General features: G+C 42.3%; 1 protein-coding gene across 1 annotated transcript in view; it reads left to right on the top strand.

The window, feature by feature from the left end:
- The window catches only part of PGBD5 (piggyBac transposable element derived 5), a 107,231-nt gene extending 85,697 nt beyond the window's left edge, over window positions 1-21,534 (top strand). The window contains exons 6-8 of the mRNA XM_019548622.1: window positions 3,089-3,286; window positions 9,120-9,225; window positions 12,755-21,534. Coding sequence (XP_019404167.1) covers window positions 3,089-3,286; window positions 9,120-9,225; window positions 12,755-12,950 — 500 coding nt within the window. The 3' untranslated portion in view covers window positions 12,951-21,534. The remainder of the gene's footprint in view (window positions 1-3,088; window positions 3,287-9,119; window positions 9,226-12,754) is intronic.
- The last annotated feature ends 2,498 nt before the right edge of the window (window positions 21,535-24,032 follow it).

Below are 24,032 nucleotides of genomic sequence, written 5' to 3'. Positions count from 1 at the left end.
TTCAAGCTTGCTCCTGATGATCATCAGGTATCTCCCTTTCTGAACTGAACCGCTGAACTTGTTGAGATTCACTGACTCCTGAATCACTTAGAAGATAACATATGCAATGCCATAATGGGTCAGACCACTGGTCCTTTGAGCCCAATTATGTAGTCTCTCTCAGTGGCAGAGTTACTCTCACCTTGATCTAAAAGACCCCAAAACAGACACGTTTTGGTTTCTTTGCATGTTGAGTAATAATGGTTATAAAAAACACTAATTCGTGGAGTGCTTGTTTCTCTTTATCTCCCTTTTAAACAGGTCTGTTGCTTTTGACTCTGGCTTAATTGTAATTGAGGGGTATCTCTGTAGGTATCCCTGAGCTACCTTTAATCCAGCTAGCTTGGGTAACTATGATGACGAAGTTATGGTGACACAGGCTTTGGCACAGCCTATCTGTTCTGGCCTTCCAGGGGACTCAGGGCATGTCCTTGGATGGCTAGCCTGGGTCAAAGCCCATGAGGTCATGTGCTCACTAGCACCATTACCAGAACTAGCTTGGTAACAGTCACACCTCCAGTTGTAGCACAAATGTAACAATAAGAGGAGGAAGACTGGGCTCCGTTGAATTGCTCTATGCTGAGTTTTGTGTAAAACTTCATCATCTTCTGGACTGTAATAAAATGTCTTATGATCCAAGTTTAATTGCATGGAAAATGCCATTGAGCCAGATGGGCTTAATTTTTATTGTACCTACTGCCATAGCAACTGTATGTTGCAAGTACAGCTTTTCAAAAAGCCCCACAAATTAAACACGCCATCCACAACAAATGATATTATTCAATCCGTGGCAGTCATAACTGTCACCACTTCCTAGTTTATATCACATAGATTCTTCATTATTTGTTCCTGAGAGATGGTAAGATGGTTCCTGATGGTTTCCATTATCCTGTGAAAAGAGCAAAACATCTGCCACTGTCTTTTGCAAGCTTATTATCTAAGCTCAGGGAAAGGCTGCACTTAATTACCTTGGACCTCAGCAGTAATCATTGCTGTATTTGGTTCTAAGCAGCCCTGTATTTATAGTGTACTGGTATGCCAGTGCCCTCTACTGGGAAGAATCAGCATGGCCCTTCAGTGATTTAGAAGGCAGGCTATATATACACCTCTACACCTTCAGTGAGTTGTCAGCCCTAAATTGCTAACATCTAAAGAAAAAATGGCCCCAATTTAAGGACTTCTGGGGTAGTCTCAGAGCTCCAGTCTCACTACAGTGGTGAAGCTCTCTTTGGCATGTATTGACAACTAAAAGCTTAGATTGTTGAAGTTTTCAGGAACACTGGTTAAACACTGAATTGAAATTTCCATTGTCTCAGGGCTTTTTCTGCCAGAATTGGCAGGACCCCTTGAGCTAGCATACATCTCCTCTCTCTCTCAAATAAGCCGATGAAGTTTTGGACCATTCTGACACTTAAGAAGAGTCTCGTGTCACTGGAGCAATGGCTGTTCCATTTCTCGCTATTGGGGAAAGAATAATTTAAACTTCTGCTGTAACATACCCGCAAGGTTAACTACGTATGGTCTTCCAGCCTGTAGTTCATTGGTTTGCATCAGTTTAACATTTTTACGAAGGCTGTACGAGAACAGAACAAAGAGTGCCCTTGCCCCAAAGAACTGAGTAGAGAGGCAGAATCACTTATGTAGGTTGTAGCATTCCCTTGAGAGAGGGTTTGATTTGATTTTTTTTTTTTTTCCCCTTCCTTATTTGCTGTGGGATGACAGGTTAGATTCTGACAAGCAGATTTCAGCCCGACTGAAAAATTTAGGTCACCGCTCTCAGTTGACAAGCCTATTTCATTTTACCTTTTGAAATGCAGCAGCCTGAAGCTTCTAGTTCAATGGAGAACTCTGGCATAATAAGTACTTCACTATGAGTATACATGGGTGCATACACACTCATTCCCTTCAGCTGATTGAAATAAAACCTTTGGAGACTATGAGGAGACTTCCTTTTAAGATTTCTTGAATTTCTTTGCATAAGAATTACATTACTTGATTCAAATTAATAGAAATAGCACACTGGTATTTCTTACCACATAGAAATGCATAATGCAAGTCGGGTCTGGTTTTCATTAACATGAGTTAAGTGGCTCTGTTATTGCAACCAAACTAGTTCAATTGCTAGAGGGCATCTCTACATGAGACACTAACTGCACAGTGGCCTAATACTACTGTGCAGTAGCACATCACAGCACCAGTAGTGCTAATACACTCCTGCACAGTAGTATTAGGCTACTGCACAGTACCGTCACTAAAAAGGCATTCACTGCATAGTACCTCCGGTTACTGAGCATTTATTTAGTACTTGATTATACAATTACTAAATTAAATGCGCAGTAACCACTGCACATTAATGAATGTGGAGCTGTGCCCACTGAGAGGTTAAATTTCCTTATTGCTCCCTTTTTCATAAAATAAACATTGGAGGTGGAGACATGACCAGGGGGATGAGCAGGGTTTTTACTGGTTGGCTGCTGGTGGCTGACTTGTCAGCTGCTGGCACCAGAAGCTGTCAGCTGGATGCTGTAGAATTAAAAAGGTGTCATGGGAGCCATTTATGAGAACTCACCCGCGCCTTGACATCTCAGAAGCCACAGGCTTTTTTTGCCTTCCTCACGCTTTATTATCTCAAACATGAAAGAGACTGATTAAGTCACTAGTCCATAAAGGCTCTCTGCAGCATTTTCTCCATTCCTTTATTCAGTCTTGTTAAGAAACCCAACCAACAAGGTCTCTGTTATGGAAAGATATTGCATTATCCTACTTGATCTTACTCTTTGGAAGATCTCAGATGTTCAGGTTGAATTCTCCTTCGCATCATATTAAGTGTTCATCTTGAGACTGGCTTCATGAACTTACTGGACTTTACAAGGAAAAACAACAACAGATCTTGGATATTAGAAAAAAAGATTTTAGCCAAACTACGTTTCTGCTATCTTAGCTTACTAAAGAAAGACCTTTCCTGAAAAGCTAGATCAGACAGCCCCACCATCCTTTCTCTCTGCATCCACAGGAAGAGTTGCTAATGGACTTTCTCTTTCATATGCAGAGATTTATTGCTGTGGGTTGCTGAGCTCCAGGAAGAGTGACTGCACAGGCCTACCTCCATCCATGCTGAATAACCCAGACGCTCCCCAGTCCAGAGGACAGTACAGAATAAAGATGAAGGGAAACATGTCCCTAATCTGCTGGTATAACAAAGGGCATTTTCGTTTTCTCACTAATGCCTATTCTCCAGTTCAACAAGGTAAGCAGTCAGCAGTATTTTCATCTGTACGTGGACTTCTTTTTATTATAGGCCACAGAACCAGATGGGATACTTGGTAGGCTGGTAAGTCCAGAGAAATTATGGACACTGTAAACCCAGATAGACCATAATATTAATTATTATTTCACTTTCTACCCTATTTATTTCCCATAGTTTAAAATGTTTACTAAGGTATTAGCTAACCTGCATGAAGTGGCTAAAAACTTGGTGGCAAGTAGTCTTCTCCACATAAAAGCTATAACAAAACTACTGCTACTAGGATTACCTATTGATGCAGATAAAAGAGCAAACTACCTTTTTAGATGCTAAAGTTTATATTCCTGTTGATTACTGGTGTGTGGACAGGATGTTTCATGGAATCACTGCAGCATGAATCTTTGAAAACAGTAACTTCTAAAGGCATGGTGTATTTGGGCACAATATTTAGTCTTAAAGCCCTATAAGCATTTATCAATTAGTTTCTGAGAGATTTAAAACCTATTCACTACAAATGTTGCTTTTGCCAAGAGAAAGTCTGATTACACTTCCTAACATATACTGAACTTTTTTTTTTTCTTTTTAGCAGCTGATAAAAAGAAAAAAACAAGACAGTTAAAAAAAATATATTTGGAAATAGTTTTAGATGATAGTAAAACATTTCTTAAACTCCTGTTAAAGATTTTTTAAAGGACAACTCAGGTATTTAGAAATAGGTTTTTGAAAATGAAAAGAAAGAAAAAAAATTCAAAAACTAAATGTGGGTCCATTTAATATTTCTCTTATTAGTTCCATTGTCTAAGACGGTGGTTCTCAAACTTTATTTTTTGTGGCCCACTTGAACTCCTGTTCTGTTACAGGTTTAAACCAGTTTCTGATTACTGGTATAACTTCTGTCCCTAAAAGCTGCTACACGTTTGTCTAATGTCACCAGTATTTAATAGTCAACACCACCTTTAAAAAAAACCAAAAACTACATGTTTGGGCATAATATAGAGAACCCACCAAATCTAAAACCAGTTGAATTTCATTTTATATAACAAACAGAAATGTCAAATGTTAGTATAATTTTAGCCATAGTAGCAAACTGTAAAAAACAATTTTTGAGATACAGGCTAGAGAGACGAAAGCACCTTCAGCTGAGATTTGAGGAGAGTTGGAGACTTAGTGAGATGCATAGGGGACCAAACTATCAACTGGCATAAATTGACATTTCTGAAGTCATAAAGTGATGCCAGTTTCAACAGCTTAAGGATCTGGCCCAAGAAGTCTCTTCCACTGAAGGTGTCATGTGTGGAGTGAAAAATTCATAGCAAAGCCATTGCTGAGCCTGTGGATTGAGTGGGAAAGGCAGGAAACAAATACAAAAGTCAATGGGGTAAGTGGGAGTGTGGTCACAGAAAGCAGTCCTGAAACAAAGTGGGTATGAGAGTGGGAACAGGTGGCTCTCTCTTTCTGAGTGTAAAGGTGGGTGGCAGCACATTGCACACAGGAAACCAGACCAGTTTCTGATGGAACCCAGCTTGAGTTTTGCACATTTTCAGAACCCTAGATTTTTCTTTGAGGCATTTTTATGTACAACCTTAGTGAGTCAAAGGGTGGAGGAAAAGTACTACACCACTAAAACAGAGGAGCAAGCAAATTAAAAGTGGCACATTAGTGCCATGGGGTTGTATGGGTAGGCATGGAGCTATGTTTTAATGTGTTGAGGTAGGATTTCATTAAAAGGGTGGCTTATTTAAATAAAGATAACTTCAGGGGACTCTTACAGGAAGAGGATGAAGTCTGGGAAGAAGAAAAGAAGGAAGCATGGAGACTGGAAGTGGACAAGAGGGGATGGGGTAAATGAACCATATCCATGGAGAATGCCCCAAGCCCACTGTCAAAAGAAGCTTAGTAGCATCAGTCTGACAGCTGCTGAGGCTGCTTCTTTTTCTAAAGTCTCTGGCTAGCTTCTCCTGAAGGTCACTGGTGGTGGTAGGACCCCTTGTGCAGTCTCCCTGGAAGAAGCTTGTAGTCGGAAAGTGTTGGAGGAAAGAGTAACTGTATTAAGCTAAATTGACCTCCCTAAAACACTTGATTTCTCACAAAACCCCAGGAACTCAGACCAAGGGGAAAGTAATGTGAATAGTCCTTTTATTGTTAAATGATAACTTTTAACAATAAAACTCTGATTTCAGCAGTCTCCACTGGTTAAAGCCCTAAGTTTTTTAAACATCTTTTCCATGGGCAACTGATGCTATCTGAGTCAGGGGGGGCACGTGTCCTCCCAGTGACCAGTCAGCAACTGGGGGGGTCCCCCGCAGCCAATCTTGCCTACCAGGGGTGGGGTGAGGATCCCCCTCAGCCAATCACACTCACCTGAAAGCAACCGCAGAGCTCCCAGAAGCCACTTCTTCATTCTTGCAGGGGGGCACCAGTGCTCCCACTCGTCCCCCCACCCATCACCTAAGCGGCAAGTATGGCCTGACAAGGGGGTGCACCAGAGCTCTTAAGGGGTACATGTGTACCCCTGTGCACCCCCTACATGTCACCACTGATCCTTTCTGAGAATTCACTCTAGCACCCAGGAAAAGTGAGCATGAGCACTTCTACAGTGGGAAAACATAGGATTGCCCCTTTCCTTACCTTTTCAGGAATTGGACTTTGCAGATGGTATTTGTGGAGCACTCTTAACGTGGAGAGCTCTATTCAACGTTGGCAGTGCTCATGGCACAAAGAAAATGCATTACCAGCTGCATCGGAATTCACTAGTCAAGCTTCCAAAAAATCATGAGATTGCCTTAAAAAGCGCTCTTTGTTTTTATAGAACATTTTTAGCTGGTTTTTAAATTTAGTCTTAATGTTTACCCTTGAGAGGAGCAGTCACATTTTAAAGCTCCTTTCAGCAACCAGAAGGGCTAGAAGCTCTTAGCAACAAAAGTAGTCTCATGTAAAATACACCATTATGGGTTGCATTAAAATTGCAAACTCAGCAGCAGTGCCCACTCCCGCTGTCCTGGGAAAGAAGACCCTTGTTTGCAGCACGGTCTTTCCAGAAGTTCCTTGAGGGGATGAACTACATCAGTGCTCTGCTCACAGGTGGGCCTGGTTGAAGGACACACCCCCAGAGATTTCCATGGAAAAGGCCAGAAATTAGGAACAGCTTGTGCCACCACAACTACCTTTTGTACAAATTTTACTGAGGAACTATCTGCGGTATCTTGAGGCTTGTAGTGGATAAACAACTTTGTATATATAACTCTTATATACAACTATTTATAATACAGAGCCAGCAGTTTTGCTTCTGCCCTTACAAGGGTCTTGTAGTTGGCGTCCTGGTGGTCTACCACCAAGAAGTTCCTAGTGACCTCACCCAAAGTCTCATGGGATTTCACACTTCATAGCTATTCTGAGGGCACGTGCAGATGAACAGGGACATATTTCCCTGGGGAATGCCCATGCCACATGCCCTGTGGCGCACAGCAGGTTACCCTGTGTGGGGTAGGGGAGGCTGGGGCCAGCAACTGTGCTGACCCCAGCAGCCTTACCTGGGGTCCTGGGGACCCCCAGGAGCTGCAGCTGTGGCACTTCTGCATCAGGAAGCCTGGCTGGCAGCCAAAGTGTGGCTCCAGCTTGCCAGACTCCTATTTTGGGTGATGCACATTGTCATCACGTGCACTGTCCTGCTTTTTTTTTTTCTGGCGTGGGTTTTTTTTGATCCCAGGATCTCCCGGGTGTCAACCCCTCTGCCACCCCACCACACACACTGCAAAGGAGCAGCATGGGGAATGCCTGCATGTGCTGTGTGGTGCTGCAGACAGGTCTGTAGCGCTACATATTGATATATTGCATGTTTGCGCTTGTTTGGACATGCGGTGCATGTCCAGGAGGACTTACTCTGCCTCTCTGGGCACATCTACACTTACAGTTAACACAGTTTGCACTGGAGTTTATTACTTCTGGGAACCAGTGTTTACACATGTATCCAGGACTGCGGTGCATTGAGTTGGGGTGGCACAGCCGGGGCTGGCAGGAGCCCTGGGGGCCAGCCCAGGGCTGCTCTGACCTGGCTCACCATGCTGTGAAGGGCAGCCCCCAAACTGTAGCACCCTCATGCCCCAGCCAGCCCTGGTCGCTGTCTACACATGTGTTGCAGCAGATTAAATAACTCCATCATGGAATAGTACTTGTGCTGGGCAGTACTGTCCCATGGCAGAGTTAATTAGTTTACTCTAGCCTAATTGCGCTGCATGTGTGGATGGTGATGCTTTACTGCAGAGTTAATTAGTCAAGTCTGCAGTAAAGTGCACATGTAGCTGTCCCCACTATCAACCTGATTCTCCCTACTGCCTGACCTAAGCCTGAGAAGTGCAAGAAAAAAATCTGCATGTGTTTTAGAACTAAGGAAATTAAACTGGTTGTAACAGAAAGCAAGAGGGAGTACTTGGTGCCCATGTAGCTGTAATCATGCTGCATTTTCAATGAAAGCAAATAGTGAGCAAATTAAAAGAAATTAAGTTTTAAAACCAGAAGAAAGTTGTTTTGTTAAAAGGCCTGCATTACACAAATACCCTTCTCCTTTTCTTAGCTGTTAGGGGAAAGCCATTTTGCAGTAACGAGGAGAGATGGCACTGACTTCATAGGATTTACATATCATTCACCACATCTTTCAGGATGATTCCAGCAAAGGCACAAAAACAAACTGCTGTGCAAGCTAGCTGGGCTACAAGCAGCAGTTTAGCTGTATGTTAATGTACCCTGCTGAGAGTGTGGGTGGTTTTTACCCCTAGTTTGGTTAGGAAGGTAAAGTGACAAGTATGGTAAGCTAGCCCAAGTCAAGTGCTATGCTAACATAGCCATTCTGCTTCCTGGGCTAGCTCAGGCATTACTGTACAGCACTGGTTTTCAATTAGATGCAAACTAGGCATAGTTTACTTTAAAGAACATGCACAAGTCCTTGAACAGGAGAAACAGCACATGGGCAACTCCCACTAGCAGGAACATAATGCAGCTTACCTGTAGCCAATTATTACTGTTTTTCTCCCCACCAGATGGGTGTGGACTGGGCTGGTTAGTGCTCAATGTGCCTCTTCCTCAGACCACTAGAATAGTATGTGTATATGCCTGCAAAATATACATCCAAGTGTGGCAGCAAATAGGTTTGGAGGAAGCACCTGGGGGAGGAAGAGAGGAGTCACTTTGGAAGGACAGAGAAGTTGCAGCAGGCAGCACTCAGTTTCTTACCATGTCTGGTGACAGACTTTCTTGTGGACGCCACTAGCTCAAGGCTTATAATAGTAACAAAGGAGATTCCTGATCCCATGGATAACTTGCTGTTTCAGTCCACAGAAGAAGGATCAGTACAGTACAGACCCATAGCACTGGGTTCTGATAAACCAGTCCTGAACTTTTGCAAGTTCTGGTTTACTATCGCAGCATAACAGCATATTCATAGAAGTAGGGTCGGAAGGGACCTTGTAGATCTTCAAGTCTGACCCTGTATTAAAATTCTCCGTCTCATGAGTCTGACCAAGCACCCAGCAGTGCCAGATTTCATTGCCCGTTCTTTGGATTTCAGTTTTTCTAGGATTAGAGCTCCAAGTTCTTGTCATCTCTGGTCTGAATTATGCCTGAGAGATATTAGATACAATCACACAGGAGTCTACTGGTCAGAAAGGACGAGGGAAGCAAACTTTAGGTTCAACATGGCTCAGTTCATAAACCCAAGTTCTGATAAGTGGAGTCTCATGCTGGTGCCTCCTTTTTCACGTCTTTTTCTCAGAAAGCATACTCAAAGTTTCAACTGTAATGAGATTTTGTGGCTCCCTAACGACTGTTCTTTTTGTTGATGCAGGAGTTATAATAAAGAGGAAAAGTGGAGAGATCCCGTGCCCACTGGCAGTAGAAGCTTTTGCTGCTCATCTTAGCTACATCTGTAAATATGATGACAAATACAGCAAGTGAGTGAGTAGTGACAGTTTGTGGAAACAAATCCCCTATTTGTACTGGGGTAGCTTTATCCAGCCCCATTCTGTGGTAGAGGTCCCATGTACTTCAAAGAAAGCAGAGTCCTGCTTACTAGGAGCCAGTGACGCTGTAAACCAGCACGTAGGGGATTTGTGCAGGAATTGGAGATGGCCAAATAGTTTTGATTTAAACACTCCTCCCCTCTCTCACATATCCCGTTATCCATTTAAGATACCAAATACTGGTACTCCTGTCTGGCTGTCCATCTAGCAGTGAAAAAAACCATGAAAACTGCATTCCCAACACAATTTAAATGATGTTAAAGAGCAGCTTGACAAAAGAGCCAACATGTTTGGAGCCAGGTTAGGGTGGCTCTAATGTGGATCCAGTGGGGCTAAAAAGCTCTTGGGTTCAGCCAGCTGGGTCACCAGTCCAAATAATGGCCACCTTACTTGGCCATCTGTCTTTAACATGCACACGTCGTCTCAAGCCCTGTTCAGAAAAAAATATCCCCCCTCAATTTAGAATCCAAAGGCCTATCAAGGACTTCAGGTTCAGAAACTCAGAATTCAGGTGGGTTTGGGACCTAGTGGTCCAATTTTGCCTCTCTCTGTCTAGCTCTCATGTCCATTTGGCAGGGGAAGAAAGATAGGATGAATGAACAAAAACCCACTCAGTGCTCTCCTACTCTTCATCCTTACCGAGCTCTGGATATAGAAGCAGGTGATGCACCTCCTTGCCCCCATTCCTACCTACTGCTGACAATGGCAAGCAGTCACTCGAATGCCCCAAATGAACATAATTTGCAGCATGCTTCCCTAGGTCCAAAACTAATTAGCATGGGTAGAGATCTGATGGATGCTCATACGGACTGATATGCTGCTCTCTCTTACCACAACAACAGGGAAATGATGGTCTAGTAAGCCACCAGGCAGCTACCTGACTATTGTAGGGGGAAAAAGGGCACAGCTGAGATGCCACCAGTACAGCTAAGAAGCACAGGCTTGTACCTACTGGTGTAAAATTAAAGAATATTCATTTACTATTGAGACTACCATGACAAAATGATTCATAGGGAATTACTGAGTTATCGGGAGTGAAGCTAAGGCTTGCGGTACGAAGCAAGGACAGCAGAGCTCCTGGAGAGGTATGTCCTACATTATGTGAACAGCCCTTAAATGCACAGTCCCTCTTTAGGCAAAGTAGGCCCAGAAATATATCTTTGAAGAACAGTTTCCATTAGAGGAGAGGTGATAACACCCAGCACAAGAGTAAATGCCCCACCTCTTTTAAGGCTTAAAACAGAAACAGCAGGAGTTTCTCCACCAGAGTCCATAGCTCAGTGGTTCTTAACCTCTTTAGACTCAAGCCCCCCTGCCTCAGAAAATGCCAGCTCTTAGCTTTCACTTTCTCTCTTCTTTTTCTGCACTCAAAAAGTAAGTTGTGTGTTGCAAAGAACTTCAGAAAGACCCCAGGTCAGAACGTTTTGGGCACTGTAGAGCCCTATTTGAGAGCTCTGGGTTTGTCTTGTGAATCACATGCAGATGTTTGCACACCCAGCAGTGCTAATATGGCACGGCCCCCTTAAAAGGATCTTGCAGCACCAATTTCAGCCCCAGCATAGTCCAGCGGTGTCCAGGCTGATGGGATTAGTTGCCACATCTCAACTGCAGTAGTCCTTATTCAGCTTTTAGTTGCAGGAGGAAGAGATTTCATTTCTCTACTGGGAGCTGGTCAGCTTACAGCTGCCCTCCCTTCATATTCCTTCTAGTCTTAATGAGCATCAGCTTAGGGATATGCTAGGATTAGCAGCCTCTGCAATTTCCCCACTGCTAGGTGGGTTCCTCTTTCTGCCCTTGCCTGTCTAGGGTATTTCGTTCAGTGCTATGCTTTCTTTTTCTTTTTTTTAAGCCTTTGGTTAAAATTATTTGTCTTCCTCACAAGTGCTGTAAACATGGTAATCAGATGTGGAAGGCTTTCCTGGTCATAGGTCAGTAGCTGTGTTTACACAGTTAACAAATTCTCTGCATTTTTTTTTCTGTTGATTCCTTATTGCCCTTCCTTCATAATTTATCTTGGGAAGGGGTGAATCTAACTGTACCAGAGTTGGAAAATGTAGATGACTGTTTAGGGAAACACTGCATTATACACGGGATCCAAAAGGGTCTCTAGAATGTTATAAGGCTTACTCTCAGGGCAGAACCAACAAAGGATTTATGTGCCTACATTCCCTCCAAGTCCAAACCTGTGATCCTGAAACCCTTGCAGAGGTTCCACCTAACCTTGGAGCTGCCTAAATGCCATAAGTGTCTGTTTTTGGCTGCCTAGAGCTGCACTTCACAGCATGTCCACAACTACTCCAGTCTCGATAGGGTTGAGCAACTCTGCATTTAGTTTATGCCTAAGCCCGATCAGGACACAGAAATCTCTGCATTCCTCTTCCTTAGGTCCCTTATGGTGGCATATCATTGGGCATTCCCAGAGCATTTGTGACAGACACAGAGGGGATCAGGCTTCACAAAATGCCAGGATGACTGCTTACTCTTAAAACATGGCTGGAGGTAGTTGTGCCTCCCCTTTTATACACCAGCCTAGTGGCTGGAGCACTTGCCCAGGGTGTGGGAGCATGTGGGAGCATTCCCTTCTTCTGCAGGGATTTAAACCCTATACTTTCCACCTCCCAGAAGAGCGCCCTACTTGCTGTTGTGGGATTAGGGGGCTACCTGTTGGTCCATATTTGAGGAATTTGTGTAGGAGTTAGACACAAACTAATGTACTAGCCTACTGTATACTAGTTTAGTTGTAGAACCCCATTAAGGTATCTTCTTGTCAGAATGACAGAGTAACTGGAAGGAAATTTAGAGAAGAAAGACACCATTAGGCTGGAGGGTTTAACTGGCTAGACAATGAATGATGGGGTGGAAGCCATGTACTTCTTCAATTTAAGCATGGAGAGTATGAATGTTAGTGTGTGCATATGTGTAATTATTTGGAGTGGCTACAAAGAGGATGTAATTAGGCATGATGAGATTTAACAAGAAGGGACATTAACTGATTTGGTGTTGGGATGCAGAGTGGTCTGTCAAGGGAAGTGGTTGAAGCCCCTTTACTTGGGACATGGAAAACTTAAAGGCAACCAAATAGGAGAAGAGCGTTCTAGTACAGTGGATCCTGTGACCAGTCGGCCCTTTTCTGTCAAGAAGTTCTAGCACTCGTGCTTGTGTGATATGGTTTATTGGCAACACTAGCACTAGACAGTGTGACTGAGGGCAGGAAAATGCAAGAAAGAGAGGGAGACCTAAAGACCATTTTGCAACTTAACTACAACAAATACTTATTTAAACATATTAAGACAATAATAATCCATTAACTAAAGAATCCTCCTCCACAAGGGCTCCTGTGCACGTGTCCTATTTGGGACTACAGAATCTGGGTAGAGGGGTAAATATCTTGCCTCCTTGAAGAAAACACGTGGAAGCACTTGAAAGTTGACTGTCTCTTCTCTTTCTCCCCATTTTGTAGGTATTTCATTTCTCATAAACCAAACAAGACCTGGCAACAAGTGTTCTGGTTTGCTGTCAGCATTGCCATAAACAATGCCTACATCCTCTACAAAATGTCAGATGCCTATCACGTGACAAGGTACAGCCGGGCACAGTTCAGTGAGAGACTTATAAAGGAGTTGTTGGGCTTGGAGGACACTTCACCTTCTCATTGATGTATTGTTCCTTGTGGCTTAGGTAGGGATGGAGGGTAAGCAGAAGAGGAGACCATCACTCTGAAATGTCAAAGCAGGGAACTTGTGACACCACCAATGCTGCTTCCTATATGAAAATGCCAAGTGATGCCACTAGAAAGGTGGAGACTGTCAAAATTAGCAGCTGGCTTTAGAGGTGTCCTACAGAAAGTGCCACAGGAAACATCCACACATAATTACATATATGAATGCTCTGCGGGTATCTGTACATCGAAATTGATTTTAAGTTAGCAATTTCTCAGTAACACTTGTTGAACAGGTAGCATCTGTTGAGCAGGGTCATCCCATTAAGATTCCCTTTGGGCTAAACTAGGAGGTTGTCACAAGCTGATAGAGTTCAACAGTCCTCATGGGGAATTAACTTGCTTAGAGGTCTTTTAACTCTGAGACCACCAAGGTTGGCCTATGCACTGCAGTATGGCTGAGAATGCCTAGTACCTTGTAGGAATCACTGCAGTTATAACATCGTCAAAGAGAAGCAACAGATATGTATGTATATATTGAACATTAACAGACAAAAGCAACCAGGACTTTGATGACTGGTTAAGATTACCTTTCTCCCGCCATCCCCCTGAATGCAAGGCAGTCAGGTTGCAGTATGGGACAAGATTTAGGAAATAATCACACTGGGGAATTTTTTTTAAACACTTTCAAAGTTGAGTCTTGAAATCTGGTAATATTGCCTTTTGTAACTTCCATACTCCCAGTGTCCAGGGGTGGGAAATCTCAGAGTATATAGCAACTATATTCTCCTCAATTTTCATTGCATCTTTGGGTTCTTCTAAGTGTTGCTTAAGGCCTGACATGACAGACTGTTTAAGTTTCTATCATCTATTATATTCTCTTTTCCCTATATTTTAAACATCAATTTACTTTTCATCTTGGGTTTCATTTCCTAGTGACACACTTGACAAGAAAGAGAATAATTCACGGATAGCGTGATTTGAATTATCACTGTGGAGTGTTCAGTAGAAATTCTTCTTAGAATTTGAAATTTGTCACAGTAGCTTATAATTTTGGAAATTTGTATGCTTAGAAAAATGTAACATTGTTTAAAAAAAAAAAAAAAAAGTTCTGGTGCAACCAGATGCTAAGTGTCCCTGAATAGAATAAAACCCAAATGCGTTTCTTGTCCTGAGTGACTCTCTAGGAGGTAGAATCACTTTGAGTTTGCCCAGCCTGGTGCCAATGTTTCATAGAGGAGAGATGCCATGATTAAATGTTTTCAGAAAAATCGACTGCCTCCAGCAAAAGCAAAAGGAAAAATGATAGTGACAATGAAGTGAAAGGTTTCCTTTTATCACATTATTGGGCTATGGGCTTAACTAAACTAGAACATTGAACATTAGTTTGAAATTAGTTAGAAATTGTAATAAGCAGTTAACTTACAGGGAACAAATATGCATCTTTTCTTTGGGTTGGACCGACTTGCACTGAAGGCAACAGAAAAGCTGTCATGGATGGGAATAGGATCAGGCTTTGATAAGGTAGTTAATGCTCATGTTTAGAGGGACGCAACTAGTTCTAGTTCAAGAATTTGGACAGGTAACAAACTCTTATAAAGTCTCTGTGCTGTTCAAGTATCATCACTAAAATGCTGTGTTGGGCTTTTTACAGTCAGCAGCATTACACTGCACTTGTACCTTGCTCTTCTACTAAGGAGGTATTTCCAGTGAGACAGTCCCTGAAGGCCTATCTAACTTCACTGTCTAAGTGCCATCAATGTGAGGAAAAAATAAATGTGAATTAACAAAAAATGTATTTGATCCCTGGTGCTAAGAGTTCAACAGTGTTTTAAATGAGCTGTGTGTCCCCTGAACCTGCTGTTGTGGTTCAGTGGCAGCATCCCTGTCTACCATGTGGGAGACCTGGGTTTGATTCATGCATGCAGCTATAGCCATTTGAGATGCTGAACATCTGAACTCAGTCTGGCCTTTAGATCTGTTCTCAGTGGTCTAAAGTGAGGATACTGGGTTGCCCCTACTCCTCCCTGGGCATGTGTCAGATCTGGATGACCTCTCACATATACATCTTGATCCAGAAGGATTGACGCTTGCCTGCTATGTGCCCCCTAACCCCAGTTACCATACAGGAGGGGTTTAAAAGATAGCAAATGGCTAACTAGGGGTAGGAATGATATATTTTTTACAAATCCATCTGTTGGACCAATAGCATCTATAGTTTGAGGGGTTGTGGTGGAGGGGAGGAGTTCGACAAATGTCAGTTTTTTGCCATATTTTCCCATGTTCTCTGATGACCGTTGACATTCTCCTTTCCATTGTTGAGACCCCTTCTGTCCCTGCTAGCCTGTGATCTTCACATAAGCAAAGAGGATGGCACCCTCACAGGTTGTCTTGTATGCAGTGAACCAGGCTCAACCCTTTTAAACCAAAATAGGTTTTTCAAATACTGCACTTGCTTACTACTTGATAGTAAGCAAAAACAGATAGGTTGGTGATAAGATACCATTATTGGCTAGAGTAGGTGAGTGGGGGGGGGGCTGTAGTGAGGCACCAGTCAGTTTTTCCAGAGGTCTGAACACCTATAACACTTGGCCTAGGAAGACTGAGCCCAGGTATAGATGGAAGTACTTGAAATTACTTGAACGTGCTGCCCTAAATTAGCATGTAAGAAGTAGGTATACGCTGGTTGTGTCCTGTAGTTTCAAAATGTTGCCAAAATTCATCTAATGAGCTGGTGCAAATTTATATAAAAATCACCCAGAAAAGAGCTGACCTGAACAGCTTTTCTTCATTTGTCTCTAGTGCAAGAACACTTCTAAGAAAACATGGGTCTAATCTGCCAACATGCTGACCATTTCCTGTGAGGAAATAGTCACCGGTACTCGCTGGCATGAGCAATAGGCAAAGCCTTTCAAGATATCACCGGAAATACTCAGCAGTGTACATGATTAAGCCTCAAAATGGCTAGATGTGTTCCACCTATTCATTAGCACTTGGCCTAAGTGAATCTGGCCCATATAACATGGAAATGATTGGATCTGGCCCATATACTATGGAAATGTGATTTTGTTTAAGTGGCAGCGTAGCCAAGGCCTTAGAATATAGCTTTCCACAGATGTCTTCTGCTTGTGATGTAGACTGCTTAAGCTTAAGTTATACTAGTCCTTATTTTTGCCTCAGGGATTGGCTCCTGAGTAGTTGTCCCTTGAGTTGGTGTTGACAGGGGATTACACAGTGGCTGACAATTACAGGGAAGATGCTTTATTCTCCTCTGTAGAAGGAGAACAACCTAAGACGGAAACAAAGCATGGCTTTGCAATGAATGTGAATCCTCCATTCCCAACCCTTTCCCATCACCTTCAGTCAGTTTTCTAAAGATGCATAGACATCCATTAAAATACTGCAAAGAAACCAAGACAAAAAGATCCACATATGACAAATGAACTCTGGGTTGCATAGCCTACAAGCAAAAATCAAAGTGTAGCCTACATGAGTAAAATGACTGTGAGCCATCATATATTTCCTATTCTTTTTATGGGGGTGGGTGGAAGAAAAAGTGAGGAAAGTTACTCAAATAGCATCTCACACTTCTATTTTAAATATCACAAACCATGAAAACTAGCTGGTTTAAAAAAAAACAAAACTTTTGCTTGATTAAAGCCATTTAATGTCAACAGCAGTTCAGATTCTGTAGTCTTTCATCTCGCCCTTGCTGTAAACTAGCTTTTGTGATTTTTTTTTTCCCCCCCCACCCAAGTATAAATATATGGTGCTTACTTTCAGAAGTCAATACAAATGAAGGGTTAAGTGTCAAAACATTGCAAGATGCTATTGATGATATCGTATAAACACTGTTTATATAATGGCTTGTAGAATGATACTGTGGTATGCTTTGTATCATCAAGATACTTGGGGTAAAGATCTTCAAGTCAGGCATTCATTAAAAGTAAGGGAAGTACCAGTTAGGCAAGAACATCAGGTGGAGACCTTTCAGAAAGAAGACATAGAAAATGGAGCAGATGGGGACAGGAAGGCTTCTCTCTCTCCTGCTGAATTTGGCTTCGTACAGCATGTAATTCTGAGTGTTGAAAGCTCTTTGTTTGTCAGAGTATGCAAACTGCTTCAAAGAATTACGAACGTCAGTGTGATATGCAGACCACATTCTATGCACAGCACTTCTTCCAAGGAGTTTTTCACATCTTGTCAAGATTCATATTTGAAAAAGGATCTGTAACATTGATCTAACATTTGCTGCAGTTAAAAGCTGATGTGAAATATTGCTTTATTACAGTCTGCTCCATCATGGAAAACTCCACTATAAGGGCTTGCAGGAACTCTGACCCTGTTGCTTTTTATCTCTGCTCATTTGTGTGCTTGATGAGAAAGGGAACAATTTCAAGGAATCGCTCTCCTGTTTCCCTTTTTGTGTGCAGTAGCTGTGCTTTAAGCATCCCTTCTAATGCCTGTTCTCATTTCCCTTTCATTAATAGGTATTTTAAGAACACAGACTTCTCTAGAGTTCTCAAGGTCACTAAATAATTGATTCAGCGATACCATTATTTTACATTCTTAGACATTTCGTAGAGAAAAACAGGTAGTCCTCTGCTGCCACAGTAACATGAAGGGCACCGACTCAAAACCAGCATCTTCATTCCCCACCTTCGAGACCCTAGCTCCTCTTCTAGCAGCGGCGTTTATTCTGCTAAGCATTACCCTTGTGGGTCTGTGTTGAGCTGGCGGGTAATGAGGGCTCTGCTAGCTCAATCCTATGCTTCCTTAGGGATGAGCGGTCATTCCTGGAGCTGATTTTAGTAGAGTGAGGATTATACTGCACTGTAACTTTTTTGCACTCCTATAATGCCTTCCATTCAAGGATCTTAAAGTGCTTTAACAATGTGAAACTCATGCATTAGCCCTTCCCACACCCTTGTGACAGGGACAGATAGTATGAACACCCTCATTGTATATAGGGGAAACGGAGGCCCAAAGAGGGTCACCCAAATGTGCCTAGAAAAAGGAAATAAGATTAATTTTTAAGACTCCTACTCCTGACTATTAGGACTGCAGGCAAGACTGAAGTGGTTGATAGCTTCTGTTCATGGGCCCCAAACTCAAAATAGGTGCATTTTTCTAAACTAGAAAAAATAAATGATATGAAAATAAGCAAGGCTAATTAGCAAAGCTAATTTTCCTCCCTCCTCAAGAATAGCAGCTGAGTGACTTGAAGTTATGAGACTCATTTTGCTTTTCAGAGCTTTTGCTTGTGATTCTGAACTAAAACATTAACTGAAATCAAGGGAAAGATTTCACTGAAACCATTGGGGTTTAAAAAGGGACCCACTGACTTGCATGGGGGAGCTAGAGCAGAGACCATCCAAGGCACGATGACAACCCAGCGAAAGCTGTAAACTGTGAAGCCTGTCCCCAGATGTGCTTACAAACAAATGTCTCTAGTGAAAATAAGTCTAGGCTAGGAATAAACATGAAGTCTTCCATCCATCTCTGCTGTGGAAATCTCTATGGAGCCCCCTTGTGCTAGCTCTGAAGTACAGCTAGCCGATCCAAAAAGAACTCATTTAAGAGATGAGTGTGTGAAGAAGTATCAAGAGACTGAGAGCAATGTTTGTAGAGGGAAGCAGCTTCATTGTGTTATATTTGGCCTGCGTCAAATAGGAAGCTTTGCAAATAATACTGTTCTGTCACCTGTGCAAATGTAATCCCAATCACCATGCTGTTTAATGTGTTCCTCCTTGTCAGGGCCTTGCCCATCCCACTCCATTTTGTTTTGTTCACAGAATAAGTGAAAACTAGAGATAGAAAAAGCCCTGCTAGGTTGTCTTGTCCCTGGGATATTTAAAACTCAACTCTGCTTTAACCAATCAGTAGTGTTTTTCTACTTCTCTTGGGAGACTGTTCTGTAGCCTAGTAGATCTCACCATTAAGCAGCTTTTCCTGATACTCCACATTTTTCTTTGCTTAATTTCACCCTCTTCTATACCCTTGCATCATGTTGAATCACCTGCTCTTGGCCTACACCTGTCTATGTAGATGGTCACTCTGGCAAGAGAAATGATAGAGACAGAGTTGGCCTTTTCTCTATTTTTTTAAATGTTCTCTAAGTAAAACAGGGTATTGTTTTCCAAGGCTATACTTAAAGCAATCACTGTGAAAGTATTGCCTGCTTAGCCCCACTTGTGCTGCCTATTGGGTTCAGGTGGACCCAAGACAAAGATATCAGAAGTACCACACCCACAAATACACTTAGTATGGCTGCAGAATTTACCGTAAATGCGGTTTTCTGCCAGATGAGACCTTGATGTGTTCTGTTCTGCCCTCATGCACCCCCCAGTGACCCTATTGAAACTGTTAGGTGTCATATCAAGGCCTTAAATGGCAATATATACGTCTCACTCTTATGAAATAATAACTGCTTGTGTTAGATGTCAAGGTGGTTCATACAATGTGTAGTGTGCAAAACCATCAAACTATAAACACAGTCCACTGCAGGAGCACTCCTTGAATGTTACTGCAGACATGACCTTTTGTTAATATGTATGGGATCTGGAAGGACAACCTAGGTGTAAGAGATAAAACATCCTTACCCTTTGAGCCTGCTGGGTGAGGCCTGGCTAGGAACTAGCGGCGTGAACCAAGAATGATAACAAAGTTTGGGATCCAGGCTCCCTTGACTACCAAGCCTTTGTGGGAAGAAGCTGAGAGGTACACAAAGCTGTGTCAGGTCCTAGACAAACCAGGGACTCTGGAAAAAGCCACAGGCAGAAAAACAAGCTTGCCCAGCATGAGACCTCAGGAGGGGTATGGATGGGAAGTGTTCCCAGAATATTAAGACCCTTGAAAAAATGAAGTGAACTAACTTAGCCAGTTGCTCTTGGACAGGCACATCTGTTGGAAGCAAAGTAGTTAAATCTGTGTTCACTGATCTCCAAAGACCTAGGGAAAAAATAAAGGTTAGAGCCCAGGTCCACTAGGTTCCTCTTCCCAAATCCCAGCCCACTCCCTCTTAGAGTAACACTGTGGTATTGTCCTCCAATTACTCTGTCAAAGTTTGTACAAAAAGTGAAGAGCTCACACCTCACCACAAACAAAAAAAAAAAGTGCTTTTATTTGATGGAAACAAGATGCAAGTGACTGATCATTTAGTTGGAATCAATAGTATTAATACAATTAATAATTATATTTCATTCTTCAGTTTACCAGCTAGCTTTGTATCTGGTATGTTGAATTCAGAGGCAAAACAATTTAACCAAGTGGAAGAAAGTGTTGAATACAAAAGAAAAAAAAAGACAGCAGTTAAAAACAAGTGTCTGATTTTCCCCTGGGACAAACCTTTTATCCTAGGATCCTAGAGACTGACAAGTCCATTTGTCCCATCTTACTTCCCTGTGAAGTATCCAAATTAACACTTTGCCCCAGGACAGCCTGCGCTTGTTCGACTGCAATTCAAGCTGTGTGTGTAAAACAACAGACTGCTGTAGTGTGAGTCAAAGCCCGGGACAACCAGCTGTGGGATAATCCTGGCATCTGGATTTAACAAAAGTTAGGCCAAACATTCCCCTGATGTAAGGCCATTGAGGTCAGTGATAAAATTAGACCACGAATAAATCTGAGCCAGCATATGGCGAGATCATCAATAGACTCTAGAAATAACGAACAAGAAACTAACAGAAAAGCACACTGGCAAATATCAGACGAAAGGATTAAAAGCTGGAAATTCAAAGGGAGAGATTCCAGCTGTTCTGCTCTAATGGCTGCCCTTCTAATATGCAGGAAGGCTCATTTCTATTCTTGGTTTCATTTAAATAAAAATCCAGGGGAGTCATGGCCTTCAGCAGTGTCAGTGCAGTTGCTCCAGCTGTAGAAAAGTCAGTGGTGTCACTGTATGCCTCTGCTTGTACTGCAAAGGTTCGGTGATTATAGACGTCAGAGCTTCTGGGTAGTTTGGAGATAGCAGGTAAAAGAAACAGCAGGAATAGCAGGAACAGTAGACGGCTATAGTTCTTTACTGGTATTTTTTTTAAGCTGTGCAACTTGCATTCCATCAAATGAAGCAACTGTACAGCACACAGGGATAGTATGTAGCTAATGCTTTCAAAACACCACTGTTGTCAAACTACACTCAAACAATTGCAGTTTGGTGCAAAACTTCCCCAAACTACAGAGTTCGGTTTGGAAATGTAAACATCATGGAGTAAAACCCATGGTGCCATTTATTTTCTTCTTTTGTTTAGAAACTTCTCGGAGCAATTTTATAATAGATACCGTCTTTCAGGAAATGCATGCATGTGGTCCTTCTTCAGGGTAAGGTCCACAGCGGTATTTCTGGGTGGGGGTGGGGAACTCCTTTTGTGACACTGGTTTTTGTTCTACACAAAGGCACGCTTGCAATAAATTTTTACAAGTTTTGTACACCATGAGCTAAATTCTGAGTTCCAAAAATGTGATGTGTGGCAACAACAACAAACTGGATTTATAGTATCACTCTGATATCTTGTCATGTGATTTTACTTCTTCAACAAAGTTTGTTTACAATCAACAACTTTGAAATACAGTCAAATATATTACTGGTTGCCTCTCACTGCCTTGTTCTTTCCTGGGGTGGGAAGTGGGGTATGTGAAAGGAGGTCAAAAGACTGCCGTTGGGCATGTTCCATTTCCTCACTTTAAAATGATAATGAGCCAGAATTTGAAAGCCTTATACAGTTTTACTTGGCTGAAATGTTATTGGGAGCTTTACTTGAAACAACCAAATGCTAGAGGTCCTTAAACACATCATACCCTTTGTCCTGCAAAAGGCCCTATGGTATTATCTCACATCTGCCCCAAGGGCTTTCCGGGATATCAGTGACCTGATCAGTGTGTGGAGTGGGAAGAAGGTTGCACACATTTTTCTTACACCAGTCATATAGGCTTCCTCCTTGAAAGGTAACAGGTCCCTGTCTTCACAGATATGTTACAGATGCTATCCCCCTGTGAAGATGAGGGTGGGTGTGTAAAAAACATGCCTTGGCAAACAGCTCTGTGGGAGCGCTGATGAGTTTCAGCTGACTGGAGGAGCAGCAAAGCCGAGTGGCTTGTCTTCAAGTCAGCAACTCACTGTGAACCGAGCAGATCACAAACCAACCAGATAGGAATGATCCAGGCTCTACTGTAGCATCTTGCTGATCCTTCCTTCACCAGTCATCCATGTTATCCTTCAATGGTGCACGAGTGAGCCTCACATCAGCATGTCTTGAGATGCCAAAGAGAAAAAGGAATCAATGGGTGCATCTACATGTTCATTAATGAATTGTAATTACGGTGCATTAAGTTTAGTACCTGCAGTTATAGGTACTAACATAATGTCTTGTAATTGGCACTACTGCACATTAGTACCAGCACACACTTTTTGGTGATGCTAATGCACAGTAGACTAATTCTACCGCACATTAGTGCATTAGCATGGGTTTTGCCTGCCACACTAATGTGCAGTAGAATTAGTCTACTGCGCTTGTACTGTCTCATGTAGATGTGCCCAATGAGTCCAGAGACTACTTGCTGCTGGCCCCAGTCCCTCCTGCATGAGATCCACAGGATGCATCAGCCAACTGCCAACCATTTCCTGTAAAGGGAAGGGAAATCCTGCTGCTTCCTCCATATAGTAAGTATCTATTGTCTATATTGCACACAGTGACTTTCATAAGGAAGAGCTAGGAGCCAACCTCCATTTTTGCTTCAAAACCATAGGTTTATCTAATGTCCTAAAAAAAGTCCAGAGTCACAGAAAGGTAGAGCTGATAGGAATCTCAAAAGATAGAGCCTATAGCCCTCTCCTACTGCATGCACTAAGAAGGTAGCCATTAGCTGCAGAAGTAGCATAGTTGTTTTCTCCTAGGACATTCGCTCATGCTAGATTTTTAAGAACAGGAACAAAAAAAAACTTAGAATTCCCGTGTTCTAACAGTTGTAACCCGTTCTGCTTCCCTGGATGTGGAAAACGATATCATCAGGAACAGTGTGTAAACAGTCTATATAAGCAGAGCTGTAAGAAACAATACAAATACTCTTAAAAATGCTAACTGAACAGCATGAAGAATTTGATTTGATAAATTGTGAAATCCAGAAGCCAACTAACACCAAAACCAAAACGCACGCATAACCTCAGTGCTATCATTTAAAACAATGGCATCTATTTCTAGCACACCAAATGCTTGCACTAACTCACTTTCCAATTAAATTAACCTAAAGAATTGTCAGTGAAGACTTCCACTACTTTACACGTTTTAACTAAACTAAGGTATCTTTTTTCCATTGCTTTCCGTAATGGTTCTCTTCTACTTTTCTATCGGCATGTAGAGAGAAGGGAACATGTCATGTCAGTCACATAAGTGCTACAAAACCAAGTGTCAGGCACTTTTATAAAGCACCTCTCATTCAAGGATCTAAAAAGCATTTAGCCCACATTGATAAATTAAGCTTTAATCAGCTAGATAACTTATCTCCACTTGCATGCATTTCTACGCTTCAATTTCAGTATCTGGTAACAGCTATGAGCATTACATTTTGCTTTGCAACCTTTGGCTTAACAAAATTACATGCAACTTTGAGCGGTCAGATATGAACTTAAGGACACCACATTCAGCAGCAAACAAGGCTCAGTCTTCTGATACATAGATGCCTATCCAGACGGGTCCCAGCAACTGCCCCAAACTATTTCTCTGGCCTCATCATCTTTATATGCTCTTCAGATCCTTCTGCCTTACTGTTCCCTGTATTGCCCCCTTTGTCCCTGCTTCCCTCCTTCACATGCTGCCTGCTCCTTCCCTAGATCAGCATCTCTGTGACATTTTGTCCTCTACACAAGGCTTCTTCCTCGCTAACCCATTCTTCTAGCAACCTGTCCTATCATATACTGGCTGGCAGGAACTGATGTGGATGTCTCAGATATGGTCCAGAATCTGCTTACAAAAACCATCATGGACTAAGCAAGTTTACATGGTGAACCATTGCTCACACTGACTGCAGAAAATCTCTAAATCACTCTCTCCCATGCTCCTATTCCTATGCCTGGCCTCACTAGTTC

Source organism: Crocodylus porosus, unplaced genomic scaffold (assembly GCF_001723895.1).
Source record: "Crocodylus porosus isolate Cpor-Errol unplaced genomic scaffold, CroPor_comp1, whole genome shotgun sequence".
In the NCBI taxonomy this organism is placed as follows: Eukaryota; Metazoa; Chordata; order Crocodylia; family Crocodylidae; genus Crocodylus; species Crocodylus porosus.
This window is presented reverse-complemented; position numbering and strand designations above follow the sequence as displayed.